A 19,362-nucleotide genomic window follows, 5' to 3' on the forward strand; every position below is an offset into this window, starting at 1 on the left:
CCTTCTTCCCATTTTCCTATCTTCCCTTCCTTCTTTCTTTCCTTCTTTTCCACCCACTTATGGGTGAGGATGTGGTATTTCTTTTTCTGTGTCTAGCCTATTTTACTTAACGTAATTTCTCCAAGCTCATCCATGTTGCTGCAAATGTCAGAATTTCATCCATTTTTATGGATGATATTGTGTATATATACCACATTTGCCTTATCCAGTCATCCATCAATGGACATTTAGGTTGGTTCCATAGTTTTGCTATTGTAAATAGAGCTGCAATGAACATGGGAGTGCAGGTGTCCCTTCAACATGATGATTTCCATTCCTTTGGATATATACCCAGTAGCGGGATTGTCGGATTATTTGATAGTTCTATCTGTAGTTGTTTGAAAAATTTCCGTACTGTTTTCCATAATGGCTGCACTAATTTACAGTCCTAGCAACAGTGTAAGAGGTTTCCCCTTTCTCAACATCCTTGCCAGCATTTATTGTTCTTGGTCTTTTTAATAATGGCCAGTCTGACTGGGGTATGATGATATCTCAGTGTAGTTTTGATTTGCATTTCTCTGATTAGTCATGTTGAGCGTTTTTTCATGTGCCTATTGGCCATTTGTATGTCTTCCTTTGAAAAAATGTCTATTCACCTCCTTTGCCAATTTTTTAATTGAATTATTTGTTTTTCTATTGTGTAGTTTGAGTTCTTTATATATTCTGGATATTAATCCCTTGTCAGATGTATAGTTTGCAAATATTTTCTCCCATTCCATAGGTTGTCTTTCCACTGTGTTGATTGTTTCCTTTCCTGTACAGAAGCTTTTTAGTTTGATATAATCTCATTCATTTATTTTTTCTTTTGTTACTTGTGCTTTTGGGGTCTTATTCATAGTCTTTGCCCAGTCCTACTTCCTGGAGTGTTTCCCTTAAGTTTTCTTTTAGTAATTTTGTAGTTTCAGGTCTTATATTTAAGTGTTTACTCCATTTTGAGTTGATTTTGGAATATGATGAAAGGTACAGGTCCAGTTTTAGTCTTCTGCATATGGATGTCCAGTTTTTCTAACATCATTTATTGAAGAGGCAGTCTTTTCCCCAGTGTATTTTCTTGTTGCCTTTGTCAAAGATCAGTTGACTGTAAGTATGTGGGCTGACTCCCGAGTTTTCTATTCTGTTCCATTGATCTGAGTGTCTGTTTTTATGCCAGTACCATGCTGTTTGGGTTATAATAGCTTTGTAATATAATTTGATGTTGGGTAGTGTAATGCCTCTAGCTTTATTTTTGCTCAGAATTGCTTTGGCTATTCAAGGTCTTTTGTTGTTCCATACAAATGTTAGGATTGTTTTTTCTAGTTCTGTGAAGAATTTCATTGGTATTTTGATGGGATTGCATTGAATCTGTAGATCACTTTAGGTAGTAACTTTGATTTTTTTTGCTTTGAAATTCTTGTGTAATACATGAAAAATAACCCTGGCTAATTGAATTAATTTGTTATCACTTATTTTGAATAAAATTATTCATATTTTTATATAATATCACTTTTCCTAAAATTATATGATTTTTAAAGATTTATGACATTTATAAGTATAATTTATATCTTGAGGCCAAATTCCATCATTTCTAAGAAAGTGGAATTAATGAGAACATTTAATTTGGTAAATTTCACTTTATAGGCAACTTTTAAATGTCCTAAATATATAATCAGTGTTAAATTGGAAGATTTTTATGAGATATTGAAATAGTTTTCTAGCATTATTTATAATTGTAACTTTTACTTCACATGGTAAGACTTCGCTTATTTATTTAGAAATACAGTAGATATCAGGTGCATTCTCATGGATTTTTGAAAGAAATTTGGAAGCCACTTTATGCTGATTGTAATGAGTTTAGTAAAGAATATGGGCATTATGAAAATAGTGTTGCTGCTAGAGCACGTTAGAGTACTTACTTCGTCAAGGTGATGAACCTCTATTAATAATGAGGGTAAATTCCAGATGCATATTGATGTGCCATAAATCTCATAACTAGAAGTAGTGGAAGCATAGACAAATAATACAAAATATTACATAAGAGGTTCAGGACGAGGTAGTCAAAAGACAACTCACACTAAATATAACTAAGATTTTAAAAAACATGAACATTAATATCTGTAAATTAAATAATTAGCTCACGTGATTATTATTTAGCTTATTTAACTGTTAAATTAGAATTGCCCATTGCTTCTTTTCTTAAAGTCATGGCCTTTGAAATTTAAACTAATTTATTCCTTTATTAAATGGTAGTTTGGACTCTACATCCAAATATGTATGTGGGAGGCTTGGAGTAAAGGTAGAAAGAAGAGAGATTTGTACTCTGGTAAATACAGGAGTTGGGGAGGACAAGAGGGACAGGAAGGTCTGGAGAAGAGGGATCCATTGGGATTTTGAGTCTTCAGGAAAATCAGGATACATCAATGATAAAAGGGTCTGTAGCAGATGTTAGTCCCCTGCTGATATCGTTCAGACCTGTCGGTGTACATACTCAGGCCAACTTTCAGTTACAAGTATGTTCACCTTTGACCTTTTTACTAGGTCCTCAGAAGGCTCTTCTGCCCATGTCTGCCACAAGAATTGCCAGGGATTAAATCCCTTCTGCAGCCCTCAGTCAATGATACTGAGGAGTTTGCAAATATATACACTTTGGGTGGTCTAATTCTGGGCCATATGTCTGATCTCGTTTTCCAGAGTTTGTCCCACTCAGGTGTGGTTTAATAGCTTACCTTTTATTGGCTGTCCCCACCTCCCTGTATTATTTCCCTACTTTCTTCTGTTCCCTGTACTTCTCACGTTAAGTACAGATGGTCCCTGAGTTATAATGGCTTGTCTTAGAATTTTTTGACTTTATGATGGTGTGATAAGCTGATTCAGTGGAAACTATATTTTGAATACCCATACAACCATTCTTTCTTTCACTTTCCATGTAGTATTCAATACATTACATGAGATACTCAACACTTAATTATAAAATAGGATTTTTGTTAGATGATTTTGTCCAACTATAGGCTAATGTTAAGTGTTCCAAACATGTTTAAGGTAGGCTAGGCTAAATTATGATCTTGAGTAGGTTAGGTGTATTAAGTACATTTTCAATTTAGGAAATTTTAAACATATGATGGGTTTATGGTGTCATAATCCCGTTACCTGATCATAAGTCAGGGAGCATCTGTACTTGCATTTGAATTCTTGTCCGAGCCCTCTTCTGGAAGAACCCAAACTAAGCCAGGACAGAAGTTCCTTCATATCCACAAGTTATTAGAACCAGATTCAGCAGCCTCAGCCAATTCCCCAGAAGAGCAACGAGTTCTTCTCATCCACTCCTTCTACTTCTCAATCTCACTTGCAAATCAGCTAACAAAAATAAATGTTGCTTACTTAGAGAGGCCATTAGAAAGTACACTGTGATTTCTTGGGTTTATAAGGCTACCAAAATCTTTATCTTCAGCTCACATCTTCCAATAATTACCGGAGTGCATATTCTATCTCCTGAATATCTCCAAAATAATTCTGTTCCTTGCACTTTTATTAATACCATCATAGGTCATGACATAATCATCAATTACCTCAATTTAGTTGTTGTTTTAGTCAATTTAGTCAATTTATTTACTTTCTTGTCAAGGGTGTGAAAAGTGGGTAGTCCATGAAACATTGAATATCCAGTAATAGGATTATTTACCTACAAAATTTAGAAATATTTTTACTCTCCAGTGTCAGGAATTTTTGATACAAATATTTGATGCTGCAAAAGTGTAAATAACTCTAGAATAATTAGAGATATACAGGGAAAAAATCACTTTTACATGTTTGTTTTCATCTCTTATACCCATTTGTAATGCAATGAATTGATTTTTTTAAAGATGAAATACAAAAACATATTAAAGTAATAATTATGTGGTTTCTGCTTATTATCTGTCCTAAGTCTCTAAAGATCATTATTATGCTGTTATATTCACAAAGATTACCCATGGTTTTGTTTATTATTATGAAGGAATGTTTGAAAAATTTAAGACTCCTAGTTATTTTCTGGGTTATATCAGGTGTATGGTTGCTACATCATGTGGATTTTATGTTTGACCTTCAATTTTGACCAATAACCTTCATACAGAAGGTCTATTTTACATGTAAAAAAAACCCCGTCAAATATTAGCTCTATAGTAGCTGGAACATCTACTTACACCACTAACAAGATATATCGAAAGGCAGCCTTCAACAAAGTTGCCTATAAAGAAAAAGAAGTGTTTTAAAATTACTTTGCATGAAAAATTATAGTGGGAATGCTAGATATTTACATTGGAAAACCTACCCTTCAGGAGGATGTGGTTTTTTGCTCCAAGCATGATACGCTGTTATGTAGTTACCATGGTTTGGATGTGTTTGTCACCAACAAAACGTGCTGAAATTTGATCACCAATGTGGCAGTGTTGGGAGGTGGGACCTAGTGGCAGGTGTTTGGGTCCTAGTGGCAGATCCCTTAGGAATAGATAAATGTCCTCCTGCGGGGGGTGAGGAAGTTTTCCCTGTAGTGGGAATGGACTAGTTCCTATGAGACCAGCTTGTTAAGAGCCTCGCTTCCTTGGTTTTCTCTCGTGCCTTTCTTGCCCTGTGATCTTTGCACATGCCAGCTCCCGTTCCACTTTTCCACCCTGAATTGAAGCAGCGTGAGGCCCATAACAGATGCAGCTGCCTAATCTTAAACTTTCCAGACCCTGAAATCATGAGCCAAATAAACCTCTTTTCTTTGTAAATTACTCAGCCTCTGTATTCTATTATAACAACACTAAACATACTAAAGAAGAGATGCATTTTTTGTGTTCCCAGTATTAGAACCAATTAATAAAAGTTAATAATAGTCAACAGCCTTGTAAGAATGAGACCAATTCAACTGAAATTTTTTTGTTGATAAAGTAGAGTGTTTCTCATCACTGGGTGTTTTAGCGATTTTTTTTTTTTTTCAGTTACCTAAAGTCATAATTCTCATCTGCTACAAGTAGCAATGTTTAATAAAGGTTGTGGAATGAGTGGATGACTAAGTAGATGGGAGGGATGGATAGACAGAGGGATGATAACTGTCAAGAAAGGAGGTTGGTATAGGGCTCTAATTCTTTCCAGTCCAGGTTTTTCTGGTGCTTTTATTCTAGTAGAGTCAGAGGGGTACACTCAAGAGCAGGAAAGGGCTACATTGATGGAGCTTGAGAGGGGAGGTATGCCTTGCATAGATAGACAAGTATTTCAAATGGTTAAAGTACATCTAAGAGTGTGATAAGGTTTTATAGATGCTATTGGTAGTGGGCTGTCTCTTAAGAAACTCCTATTGTTTTAACAATCTGAAAAATCTCTTTGGAATTTATATCAAACTGTCCCTGTTTGCAGATGATACGATACTATATAGAGAAAAACCTAAAGACTCTACCAAAAAACTCCTAGAGCTGATAAACAAATTCAATAAAGTTACAGGATACAAAATCAACATGCAAAAATCAGTAGTGTGTTTAATTTCCAAGTATTTGGAAATTTTCCTGTTAACTTTGTTATTGATTTGTTGTTGATTTCCAGTTTAATTTTGTTATTGTCAGAGAACACATCTTGTATAACTTCACTTCCTTTAAATTTGTTAAGGTTTGTTTTATGACCCAAGATATAGTTTAATTTGTGAATTTTCCTTTTGCACGTGAAAAGAGAGTTTATTATGCTTTTGTTGAATGAAGTGTTCTATAAATGTTTATTTGATTTCTTTGGTTGATGATATTATTCAGTTCTTTTATATCCTTGCTGATTTTTCACTCTACTACTATGGGTAACAGAGAGGGAGGCATTGAAGTCTCTGACTATAATTGTGAAATTTTCTGTTTCTCCTTGCAATTCTGTAAATATTTCCTTCATTTTGAAATGTCTGTGGTTGAAAGCATAGACATTTAGGATTATTATATTTTGTTGATGAATTCGCACTTTAATCCTTATTAGTTTTCCTCTTTATCCAGGATAATTTTCTTTGCTCTATACTCTTTTTTATCTGACATTACTACAGATGTTCCAACTTATGAATTATATTTGCATTTTATATTTCTTTCCTTTTACTTAGAATACCTCTATTATTGTAGTTGTTTCTATAGACAGCATATAGTTGATTCATTTTTAAGTACTTTATTACAATCTCTGCCTTTTAAATGCCTTTAAATTGTAGACAATTTACATATAATTATTAGTATGTTTGGATTTAGGGATACCATTTTGTTGTTTTCTGTTTGCTCTCTTTGTTTTTTATTTCCCCTTTTTTACCCTCTTTATGGTTATATGAACCTTTTTAATTCTATTACATTTCTTTCTCTTATATTTTTGATTATAGAGCTTTGTTTTTCTTTTAGCAGTTGCTCTAGGATTTATCATATACATATTTAGCTTTTCACAGTTTACTAAGAATCAATATTATACCTCTGCAAGTGGAATGTAGAAACTTTACCACTGTGGAGATCTGTGTACCTTCCCCTCTTTGTTGTCCTTTCTTATGCATTGCATCTACATCAGTTGAAAAACCTATCAGACAATGTTATAACTTCTCCTTTCAACCTGTCAAGCATATTTTTAAAAACTCAAGAGAAGAAAAGTCTACTATATTCAGTTATTTACCATTTTTGTTGTTCTTTCTTTATTCCTTGTATTCCAGGTTTCCTTCTGGTATCATTTCCCTTCTGGCTAAAGAACTTCCTTAAGCAATTATTTTAGAGTAAGTCTACTGGCAACAAATTTTCCTTCATCTGAGAATGTCTTTATTCCACCTTCTTTTTCTGGATATAGAAATCTGGGTTGACAGTCGTTTCTTTCAGTATTTTAAAAGTACTGTTCCATTTCTTTCTGCCTCCATGGTTACTGATAAGTCTCTATCATTCCAGTTGTTCCCCTGTAAATACCTTTTGGAGTTGGTTGAGTTTCTTCCATTTGTAAGTGCATGTTTTTAACCAAACTTAGGGAGTTTGGGCCAGTATTTTATAAAAATATTTTTTCTTACACTGCACTCCTTCACCTTCCCTTTTGTAAATGTGATGATACGAATGTTAGACCTCTTGTTATTTTCCCATAGGTCCTTGAAACTGTTCATTTCTTTTCACTCTTTTTTCTCTCTGTAGCTTAGATGGGATAGTTTCTGTTGATGTATAGATCTGTTATCTGTGGACCCTCAAATTTGAATTTCATATGATTTTCATGTGTCACAAACTACTATTTCATTTTTTCCCCCAACTATTAAAAATGCAAAAACCATGCTGGCCATGACAGGCAGTGCCAATTTGGCCCAAAGGCTTACTTTGCCAATCCCTAATTTAGTTCGATCTGTGATGGAGATGATTAGAAGATAGGCTTAGTTACTTCCATTTCCAGGTTACCTTTTCTACCATAGTGTGGTATTTTTGGGGTTATAATGAAAAACCTGGGGTGTTTTATCAGGGCCTTTTGCCTTTGGAAGTTCCTGAATTCTATTCTTTTCCTTCCTTCATTTATTTTTTGCCTATTGGCTGCTGCTTTCACAATCAGCATATACACTTAAGGGTAAAAGTAGCCTATAAATCCTTAACTTGGCTTCTTTTCTTAACCTAAACTTAGCCTCTCAGTTCTTCGGTATTTCAGTAGCTCTTCAGTGCCTTCAAACTGTTTTATAGGGTTTTCTTTGTTTATTTTATACAGTTTATCCTGCTTTTTCAGTGGTTTACAGTGGGAGGGTTGATCTGGATCACATAGTTTACCATTGTCTAAAGTGGAAAAACTCTCAAAAAATCCATTTTGCAACTTTAGTAACTCTCCTGCCTGCCAGACTAAATTCTTTGAAGAATAGCTTTTGATAATATATGTATGGAGGGGTGGGATTAACCCCAAAAGTGCTATTTAAATGAAGGTACTGGCCCCGCCACCCTGAACCGGCACCACACAGGTGAGCCCGCCGGCACCTACCAGCCAGCCAGTGGAACCGCACAGCTCCACGTGGCCCCTCACCCCACTGCCTTGGACCCAGGTGAGGGGGAGCTCCAGGCCCCGCCCTGCCCTGCCGCCCCGAACCGGCACCGCACAGGTGACCCCACTGGCACCCACCAGCCAGCCGATGTAACTGTGCAGCTTAACAAGCCCCCCCACCCCACCTCGTGGCCTTGGACCCAGGCAGGGGCGAGCTCCAGGCCCCGCCCCGCTGCCCCTAACTGGCACTGCGCAGGTAAGCCAGCCAGCACCAGCCAGCCAGCAGAACCACGTAGCTCCACATGGCCCCTCATCTCACCTCAGACCAACCAAGTTGGTTCAACACAACCACCACCACACCTACTGTCAAGCAAGACAGTTCACCCCCCGCAGGAGCAACCAAAGGCACTCCACAGCCAACCTCAGTGTAATAGAAGAAGCAAACCCCCTACCAAATGACAAAGTATCAGTGAAAAAACACTAGAAGTACAAACAATAAAGAAGAAATGACACCACTGAAAGGATACAGTAATGCTCCAAAGTCATATTCCATGGAACAGGAAATCCTTGAAATGTCTGAAAAAGAATTTCGAGTAATGATCTTAAGAAAACGTGAAGAAATAAAGGAAGACTCAATTAGGGAACACAATGAAACAAGAAAAAACATCCAGCATATGAAGGAGGAAATCTACAAAGAAATTAATACCATAAAAAAGAGTGTAGCAGAACTTCTAAAAATGAAAGACTCACTCAACAAAGTAAAAAACATGACTGAGAACTTGAGCAGCAGGGTAGAGCAAGCAGAAGAAAGAATTTCAGAGCTTGAAGATGTACTTTTTGAAATAACTCAGCCGAAAAAAAGGAAAAAAGAATTTAAAATAATGAGGAAAACCTAAGAGAGAGAGCAGACAATCTCAAGCACTCTAACATCTGAATTGTGGGTATTCCTGAAGGGCAGGAGAAGGGAAAAGGTATCAAAAACCTACTCAAGGAAATAGTAACAGAAAACTTCCCAGGTATAGGGCGAGATACAGACCTTCAGATCCAGGAAGCTCAAAGGTCCCCAAACAGATTCAACCCAAAAATATCCTCCCCAAGACATATCATAGTTAAATTCACAAAGCTCAAAGACAAAGAATTCTACAAGCAGCAAGAGAAAAGCATCAGGTCACTTATAGGGGAACCCCCATCAAACTAACAGCAGACTTCTCAACCGAAACCCTACAAGCCAGAAGAAAGTGGAATGATATATTCAAAATACTAAAAGAAGAAAACTGCCAGCCAGGAATTCTTTACCCAGCAAGGCTCTCCTTCAGAAATGAGAGAGAAATAGTATATTTCCCAGACAAACAAAAGTTATGGTAGTTCACCACCACTCAACCAGCCCTGCAAGAAATTCTCAAGGGAGCCATTCTTCTGGATTCTGAACAATGGTGACCATCATCATGAATACACAAGAAAGAGCAAAACCCACAGTTGAAACAAAAATGCCAGCAAAAAAGAGAAAGAAGCTAAACCATTGTGCCTTAAATCTCCAACTCACATTGAAGAAGAGAAGTAAAGGGGAAAATAATGACTAAAAGATATTTAAACTCCCTAAATAGCAATTAAATGACAGGAGTTAAACAACACTTCTCAATAACTACTCTAAATGTGAATGGAGTAAACTCCCCATTCAAAAGACACAGACTAACTGACTGGATTAAAAAGATAGACCCAAGTATATGCTGTCTTCAAGAGACCCACCTCACCTGTAAAGCCACTCATAGACTAAAAGTGAAGAGATGGAAAAAGATACTATGCAAATGGAAACCAAAAATGAGCAGGAGTAGCTATTCTTATATCAGACAAAATAGACTTTAAACCAAAAAACATTAAAAAAGACAATGAAGGTCATTATATAATGATAAAGGGAACTATCCAGCTAGAAGACTAACAATCATAAACATATATGCACCAAATACCAGAGCACCTACATATATCAAGCAAACCCTCTTAGACCTAAAGAAGGAGATAGGTCCTAATACATTAATAGTGGGTGATCTGAACACCCCTCTCTCAGGATGGGACAGGACTTCCAGGGAACAAGTCAACAAAGAGACACAGGATTTAATCTACACCCTAGGCCAACTGGACTTGGCAGATATATACAGAACATTTCACCCAACAGCTAAAGAATACACTTTCTTCTCATCATCTCATGGTACATTCTCCAGGATAGACCACATATTAGGTCACAAATCTAGTCTCAGCAAATTTTAAAAAATTGAAATCATTCCAAGTATCTTCTCAGACCACAATGGACTAAAATTAGAAATTAATAATAAGAGAAACTCTGGAAACTATACAAATACATGGAACCTAAACAATAGGCCCCTGAATGACCTATGGGTCCAAGAAGAAATTAAACAGGAAATCAAAAAATTTCTAGAAACTAATGAAAATAGAAATAAATCATACCAAAACCTGTGGGATACTGCAAAAGCAGTACTAAGAGGCAAATTAATTGCAATAAATGCTTACATCAAAAGAACGGAAAGAATTCAAATAAATTGAGCTAACATTATGCTTCAAAGAACTTGAAAAACAACAATCCAAACCTAAAGGTAGTAGATGGAAAGAAATAATTAAGATCAGAGCAGAACTAAATGAAATAGAGACCCAAAAAGCAATAGAAAAGATCAACAAAACAAAAAGCTGTTTTTTCGAGAAGATAAATAAAATAGACAAAACATTAGCTAGGTTAATGAAAAAAAAAAAAAAAAAGAGAGAGAGAGAAGACCAAAATAACAAAAATCAGAAATGAAAAGGGAGACATTACAACTGATACCACAGAAATACAAAGAATCATTAGAGACTATTATAAACAACTGTATGACAACAAATATGAAAATCTGGAAGATATGGATAAGTTTCTAGACACCTACTGATGGAGTTTGGATGTGTTGTCCCCTCCAAAACTCATGTGGAAATTTGATCCCCAATGTGGCAGTGTTGGAAACTGATTGAGTCATGGGGGTGGATCCCTCATGAAATCATTCCAGCAATCTTTTCAGACCACAATGGACTAAAACTGGAGATAAACAATAAGCAAATCGCTGGAAGATATACAAATACATGGAAAATAAATAATAGGCTCCTGAATGACCTATGGGCCCAAGAAGAAATTAAACAGGAAGTCAAAAAATTCCTAGAAACTAATGAAAATAAAGATACATCATACTAAAACTTGTGGGATGCTGCAATAGCAGTATTAAGAGGGAAATTTATTGCAGTAAATGCTTATATCAAAAAAACGGAAAGACTGCAAATAAACGACCTAACACTATGCCTCAAAGAACTTGAAAAACAACAACAATCCAGACTTAAAGGCAGTAGACAGAAAGAAATAATTAAGATCAGAGCAGAAGTAAATAAAAATAGAGACCCAAAAAACAATAGAAAAGATTAACAAAACTAAAAGTTGGGTTTTTTTGAGAAAATTAACAAAATAGGCACACCATTAGCTAGATTAACTAAAAAAAAGACCCAAATAACAAAAATCAGAAATGAAAAGGGAGACATTACAACTGACACCACAGAAATACATTGAATCATTAGAGACTATTATAAACAACTGTATGACAACAAATTCGAAAATCTGGAAGATGTGGATAAGTTCCTAGACACGTATAAATTGCCAAGGCTGAACCAAGAAGAGAGAGAGAACCTGAACAAACCAATAACAAGCAAAGAGATCGAAGTGGACACAGTCTTCCAACTAAGAAACTTCTGGGTCTGGATGGCTTTACAGGTGAATTCTATCAGACTTTTAAAGAGGAGTTAATACTAATTCTCATGAAACTGTTCTAGACAATTGAAACAGACTCTACTCTCCCAAACTCATTCTACTAGGCCAACATAACTCTGATACCAAATCCAGATAAAGACACAACAAAAAAGAAAATTACAGGCCGATATCCTTGATGAACCTATATGCTAAAATCCTCAACAAAATATTAGCAATTAGAATACAGCAACATATTAAAAAAATTATACACTATGATCAAGTGGGATTCATCCCAGGGATGCAAGGATGGTTCAACATACAAAAGTCAATCAATGTGATACATCACATCAACAAGCTCAAGGTCAAAGACATATGATTATCTCAATAGATACTGAAAAAGTATTTGACAAAATTCAACATTCCTTCATGATAAAGACTCTCAACAAATTAGGTATAGAAGGAAAATATCTTAACACAATAAAAGCCATTTATGACAAGCCCACCAACAGTATTATTCTGAATGGGGAAAAATTGAATGCCTTCCCCTTAAGGAGAGGAACAGGACAAGGATGTATACTCTCACCACTTCTGTTCAACATAATGCTGGAGGTCCTAGCTAGAACAAGTAGGCAAGAGAAAGAAAGAAAGGGTTCCAGATTGGAGATGCAGATGACATGATAGTATATAAAAACAAAAACCCTAAAGACTCTATCAAAAAACTCCTAGAGCTGGTTAATAACTTCAGTAATGTTGCAGGATACAAAACAAATGCCCAGAAATCAGTAGCATTTATATACTAAAATAATGAACAGAAGGAGAAATAAAGAAAGTAAGCCCATTTACAGTTGTCACCAAAAAAATACGATACCTAGGGATCAATTTAACCAAGGAGGTTAAAGATTTCTGCAATGAGAATTACAAACCCTTCTGAAAGAAATTAAAGAAGACACAAAAAGATGGAAAGATATTCCATGCTCTTGGATTGGGAGAATTAATATTGTGAAAATGTCTATACTACCCAAAGCGATCTACAGATTCAATGCAATCCCCATCAAAATACCAATGACATTCTTCACAGAAATGGAAAAAACAATCTTAACTTTCATATGGAAGGACAAAAGACCCTGAATAGCGAAAGTAATCATGAGCAAAGAAAACAAAGCCAGAGGCATAACTCTGCCTGACTTCAAATTATACTACAAAGCTGTTGTAACCAAAACAGCATGGTACTGGTATAAAAATAGATATTCAGACCAGTGGAGTAGAATAGAGAACCCAGAAATCACTCCTCAGGCTTATAGCCATCTGATATTAGACAAAGGCAACAAAAATCTACATTGGGGAAAAGATTTCCTCTTCGACAAGTGGTGCTGGGAAAACTGGATATCCATATGCAGAAGAATGAAACTAGATATGCATCTCTCACCATATACTAAAATCAACTCAAAATGGATTAAAGACCTAGGTATAAGGCCTGAAACTGTAAAATTACTAAGGGAAAATATAGGTGAAACACTTCAGCAGTTAGGTCAGTGCACAGGCTTTATGAACATGAGCCCAAAAGCACAAGCAGCAAAAGAAAAAATAAACAAATGCGACTGTATCAAATTAAAAAGTTTCTGCACAGCAAAAGAAACAATCAAGAGAGTGAAAAGACAACCTACAGAGTGGGAGAAAATTTTTGCCAACTATTCATCTGACAAGGGACTAATATCCAGAATATACATAGAGCTCAGCCAACTATACAGTAAAAAAAAAAAAGACCCAATTAAAAAATGGGCAAAGGAGCTGAATAATAGACATTTTTCAAAGGAAGACATACAAATGGCCAACAGATACATGAAAAAATGCTCAACATCACTAGTCATCAGGGAAATGCAAATTAAAACGACATTGAGATTTCACCTTACTCCAGTTAGACTGGCTATGATCAAAAGACGATGAATAACAAATGCTGGCGAAGGTGTGGAGAGAAGGGAACACTACTGCACTGTTGGTGGGAATGTAAATTAGTGCAACCACTTTGGAAAACAATTTGGAGGTTTCTTGAACAACTACAGATAGATTTTCCATATGATCCAGCAATCCCTCTTCTAGGTATATATCCAGAGGAATGGAAATCATGATGTCGAAGAGATACCTGCACTCCCATATTTATTGCAGCTCTGTTTACAATAGCCAAGATATGGAACCAACCTAAATGTCCATTAATAGATGATTGGATAATGAAACTGTGGTATATATACACTACGGAATACTACTGTGCCATAAAAAGAATGAAATACTCCCATTTGCAACAACTTGGATGAACCTGGAGAAACTTACGTTGAGTGAAACAAGCAAAGCACAGAGGGATAAATACCTCATTTGTTCACTCATATGTGGGAGCTAAGAGAGAAAGGAAGGCAGGAAAGAAAGACCACAGTAGTCCCATGATCCGAGAGGGAGGGAACATTCCCAGTGGTACAAATTGAATTTGAGGGGAGTGGGAGAGGGGGGAGGGGGGATAATTAGAAGGGGACAAAGGGTACAAAAGCAATTTCTGGTAACGGGTATGTCCCCAATATGAATCTGGCCCCCACATCATGGGCAAGAGGGGGACAATCCGCTTTGTATCTCATGAATATTCAAAATAAATGAAAATAAAATAAGATAAATGGAAGGTATTGCTTTTTTATTTTTCATTTAAAAAAATCACTTTACGGATATATCATTTGTGTACAATAAAATTTTACACAAGTTTTAAATGTGTAGTTCAATGAAACATCAAGAAACTGAACATTTTCATAACCCCTTAAAATTTCTTTTCCCTTTTAGTCAGTCTTTCCCAACCCCTGCCCCAGGCAACCACTCTGATTTCTAGCATTATAGATTAATTGTCCTTCTCTAGAATTTTATATAAATGGAATAATTATGTATGGATTTAAAGTATGTCTGCATAGTAAAGCTCAGCAAAACATTTTGCAAATGTTCTGTTATTGTGTGTACCCATAGTGAGTTCCTTTTTTATTGATGAGTAGTATTTAATTGTCTGAATATACCAAAATTTATCATTTCTCCTTTTGATGGGCATTGGAATTATTTCTAGTTTTTGGCTACTATAAATAGAGCTACTTTACACATTTTTTGGTGGGTCTTCTTTGTGGATATGTTTTCATTTCTCTTGGGTTATTCCCTGGGAGTCTAATTTCTAAGTCATAAGGTAAGTATATGTTTAACTTCATAAGAAACATACAAATTGTTTTCCAAATAGTTGTACCATTTTGCATCCTCACCTACAGTGTATGAGGACTCCAGCTGCTGCATATTCTCACAATCTCATTGTATTTCTAATCTTTTAAATTTTAGTATTTTAATGGGTGTGAAGTGCCAGCTTATTATGATTTATATTTGAATGTTGCTGATGACTAATGATGTTAAGTGTCTTTGTGCTTATTGGCTGTCTGACTGTCTTTTTTTGTCAAGCTTTTTATACAATTTCTTAATTTGGTTGTTTTATTTTGTTTTTGAGTTCTCTAGATGTTCTGCATACAAATTCTTTATCAGATATAAATATTATAGAAATGTCCTCCTAGATTGTACTTTGCCTTTTCATTTTTTAAATGATGCTTTTTGTTGAACAAGTGTTTTTAATTTTGATGAAGTACAATTTTTATTTTTTTTCTTTCATAGTTAGTCCTTTTTGTGCCTAAGAAATCTTTGCTTACTCGCTTGGTTGTGAAGATGATTTCCTGTTTTCTTCCAGGATCTTTATAGCTTTAACTTTATATTTAGTTTGAAAGACTACACGTATAAACTATTGCATTTTAAAAATCAGTGTTTCTACCTATGAGAGTGTGATGGTTAAGTGTTTCCCACATGGTGTTTCAGAAAGTAAAGTACTTCAAATGACTGCCCAGGACATTTTAAAACCATAGTTAGAGTGGATTTTTACTTCAAGATGTTTGATTATTTGTTACAACTCATACTACAGATCATAATTATGTTTCAGTCTGTGTTTGTAATGGTGGAAAACTATACTCCATTAAAAAACATAAATCATAAATAAATATCACTCCAGTATCCTCTTCCTCCTCCTCTTCTTTCTTCCTATCCTCTCCTTTTTTCCCCTTCCCTTCCTCCCTTCTTTCTCTTTCTCCTCTCTCCTCCGTCCTTTTTCCTTGCTTCCTTCCTTTAAAAAAATAAAAAATCTATTTACCTTTCTAACATTATGGTATTGTGTGGTTTAATAGCTGAGATATTTTAGATGATCAAATATTCCCTAAGTAGTAATCAGTTCTGGAGATTAGATAATGGGATGCTCTTTTATAATGGCATGTTTGCATCACTGGTCTTGTGCACCCTAGTGATATTGTAATTGATGTTTGTTGCTTTATTATATCACGGGAAATTACTTGGGAGAGATACGGGACTACATACAATGCCACAGAGAGCTATAACTCATGGCCTGTTTATATGTGGAAAAATTAGCTCTTAGTAATATGCTTTTGATAGAAAAATAATTCTCTAAGATCAAGTAAGAATAGGAAATTTTGAATTGCAAAGTGAAACTCCCTCATGTACTTATGACAAAACTTTTTTTGAAATGACAAGTAATAGCATAGCCTAAGCTTTATGGTAGGTGAAAAGTACATGCAATGTTCTAGTTACAGGGATACCTTCATTCTGAATGCTGAGATTTTTGGTAGAAATTTGCTGTAATGTAGATTTTAATATCCTGTTGTGTGGTGACATTTCTTAAATCTTCTTTACTGTGTCCTGAGGTTATAACTTCTTAGTGTGCTGTTGGTCTGAATGAAATATCCCTTTAAGTCTATTTCCCACTGCCTCAAATGTATCTTATAGGAAGTGTACTCTTGCTTAGACTAAACAACTGTTCTTTCTTATTTTTTTGCTGTAGGATAAGAAATGGATTCTCAGTCATGAAGATGTCACATTGGGAGAATTACTAGGCAAGGTATGTTGATCAACTGAGCTAAATAACCATACGTCTTTATAGTGATTATGAATTCTGCAGATTTTAAAAATTTTCTTCGAAGTTTTCTTCTATTCCAGTATGCAGCAAGGCATATTGCAGATTAACCTAGAACACAACACCACATCTGTTATAAATACTGTAATGTTAACTGAAAAAGATATGTGAACATCTTTGAAAGTTTTAAGGATGATTGTTGACATTTAAAAATAACACTATTTAATGTATGTTTTCCCCTGAAAGGACTAAAACCCATAATAGTTTTATTACAGTGTAGTGAAGCCAAAACTGGTGAGCTGAAATTTGGGGAAAAAAACAAAACTGTTAGGTAATAAAAATTTAAATAAACACCTAATAGTCTTGTTCCATTTGTTTCAGGTTGTATGTGACAATTTAGAAAAAGTGAAATACTGCTCCTTCGGATTTCAGGATTGTATTTGGAATTATAGTATGTAACAACATTAGACACGTGTTTCAATCTAAAAATAATGTAGACAAGACATATGTTTCAATATAAATATTCATTTTGTAACTAGCTCTATTAGTAGTCAGAGGGGACCACTTTTCACATAATGAAAGTCTCTTCTTTCAATCTAGTTGGAAGTTTCTTCCATTTTATAGACCATTATTAAAGTATGTTGTGTCTAACAACAATGGGAGACATTTGATAATTAATCAAATGGACTATTTGAAAATTTACTAATTGTTTTATCTATAATTAAGCTCCAATGGGTAAATATTAACTTCTTTGTCAATGACTTAATTAGGGATGTTTTTGAATGAAAGTTTGAATTGATTTAGCTTCATGGTATGATGTGAAAAATAGTATAAAATCCAGGTATTTAGGGAAAGCTGTCCTACATATATTTATGAGTGATCAGTACTAGACTAAATACTAAATCTCAGCATTTTAGATAAAGAAATAAATCATTATTCATTACTTTGTTGATGCAAATATAAACTTGACAAGTTAACTATTTTTTCCCTATTTTTTTATGTTGAGAAAATGAATCCCTGTTGAAATAATCTACTTTTCAGGATTCTTATCACATATTTTTAAATATCTTTTCCAAATGGAAGCATCAAATTGCTATTGGAAAGCAGATTTTTATCAGCTGCTAATACTTATTTAGTAAATAAATTCTAAAGAACCTCGGCTGTAACCAATAGCTGATGTGTATAGTTACTCTGTGATGCTCTAGTCATTCTTAAGGAAATATTCCTCTGGGTCAGTAATGCAGTAGCAGTGATTGGGTCAAAAATTATTACAAAGAAATTAATTTCTATGAAAATGCAATTAAATGATAAGTTGTAAAAACTCAACCACTTACTGAAATAGAGAAATAATATAGAGGGCGGATATTTCAGTACTGAGGAAAAAATATTTTTAGTTAAAGAGAAATATTTCAGCCATTTTTATATTTAGTTTACTCTGTAAAGTATGGTTTATCGGGAGGAATTTAGCTCCCTATTTCAAAGAATAATTATTTTCTCAATGACAAGGCAGTACCATTTAAATCTCAATAAATTTAATAATTTTTAATTAGACTGCAACTTTGAGACACTGCATAGCTTATTTTCATCTAATATTTTTGAGTACTAGAAAATGACTTGTAAATTTAATATTTTTTATCACCTATTCTGAGTAAACATTTAAAGTATACTGCTTAAGAGTGCATTAATAATTAAAAGGGAATTATTTAGGGTTCCTATACTTAATGGACTTTGGAGTTTAGTAGTAATATAAGGTAACACAACAGTAGGAATTCTAACTTCAGCACTGTATTCTTAGTAGACTATATATGATATATAGTTGGTATTCAGTAAATATTTTATTCATTCCTCCAGTATTTGTTAAATGCCTACTACATGCCAGGAACTCCTCTAGGCGCTTGGGATACATAAGTGAACAAGCAGACAGAAATCCTTTGCCTTATGGAGCTTATATTCCATCTAGCAGGGAAAAACAGATAAACAATAAGCATAATAAATACGTAAATCTGATAATGTTAGAAGGTGCTAAGTCTTGTGAAAAATACAGAGGGTTTGGGAGTACTGTTACTCAAAGTTGCAATTTTTAGTAGGAAGTTTGGGTATTTCTTATTAAAATGGTTACTTTTGAATAAAGACTTGAAGGAGGAGAGGGATTTAGCTATGTGGACATCTAAGGAAGAAGGTTCTAGGCAGAATTCTGAACAGCCAATTCAAAATTTGTTCGAGGAGCAAGGGAGACAGTTTGGTTGTAACTGAGTAAGCAAGGGGAACTATGATAGGAGAGGAAGTCAGTGAAGTGATGAGGCTGTAGATCACATACTGCCTTGTAAGCCACTGTAGTGACTTTGGCTTTTGATTAGGAAAGAGATGGTGAGTTGCTAGACGATTTTGAGTGGAAGAGTGGCATGATCTTACTTTTTAAAATGGTCACTCTGGCTGTTATGCTGAAAATAGGCTGACGATTTGGAATGTTAGGAAGTAGTTGCATTTATCTGACTAAAAGATGATGCTAGATCAGGATGGTGGCAGTGAAGGTGGTGAGAAACGGTGAGTTCTAGATATATTTTTGAAGTTGAATGAATTGAATATCGTGATGGACTCTGTGTGGAGCATGAGAGAAAGAGGGACATAAGATATGAGTGCAACAGGTTTCAGGGAACAAGATTAG

The 19,362-nt window shown here is 34.9% G+C and overlaps 1 protein-coding gene across 3 annotated transcripts in view; it reads left to right on the forward strand.

Annotated features, from left to right (window-relative positions):
• FER (FER tyrosine kinase) overlaps positions 1 to 19,362 on the forward strand; it is a 468,630-nt gene that overhangs the window by 304,355 nt on the left and 144,913 nt on the right. For all 3 annotated transcript variants that reach the window (XM_063085334.1, XM_063085333.1, XM_063085335.1), the window contains exon 13: positions 16,626 to 16,682. In XM_063085334.1, coding sequence (XP_062941404.1) covers positions 16,626 to 16,682 — 57 coding nt within the window. The remainder of the gene's footprint in view (positions 1 to 16,625; positions 16,683 to 19,362) is intronic.

Source organism: Cynocephalus volans, chromosome 2, assembly GCF_027409185.1.
Source record: "Cynocephalus volans isolate mCynVol1 chromosome 2, mCynVol1.pri, whole genome shotgun sequence".
In the NCBI taxonomy this organism is placed as follows: Eukaryota; Metazoa; Chordata; class Mammalia; order Dermoptera; family Cynocephalidae; genus Cynocephalus; species Cynocephalus volans.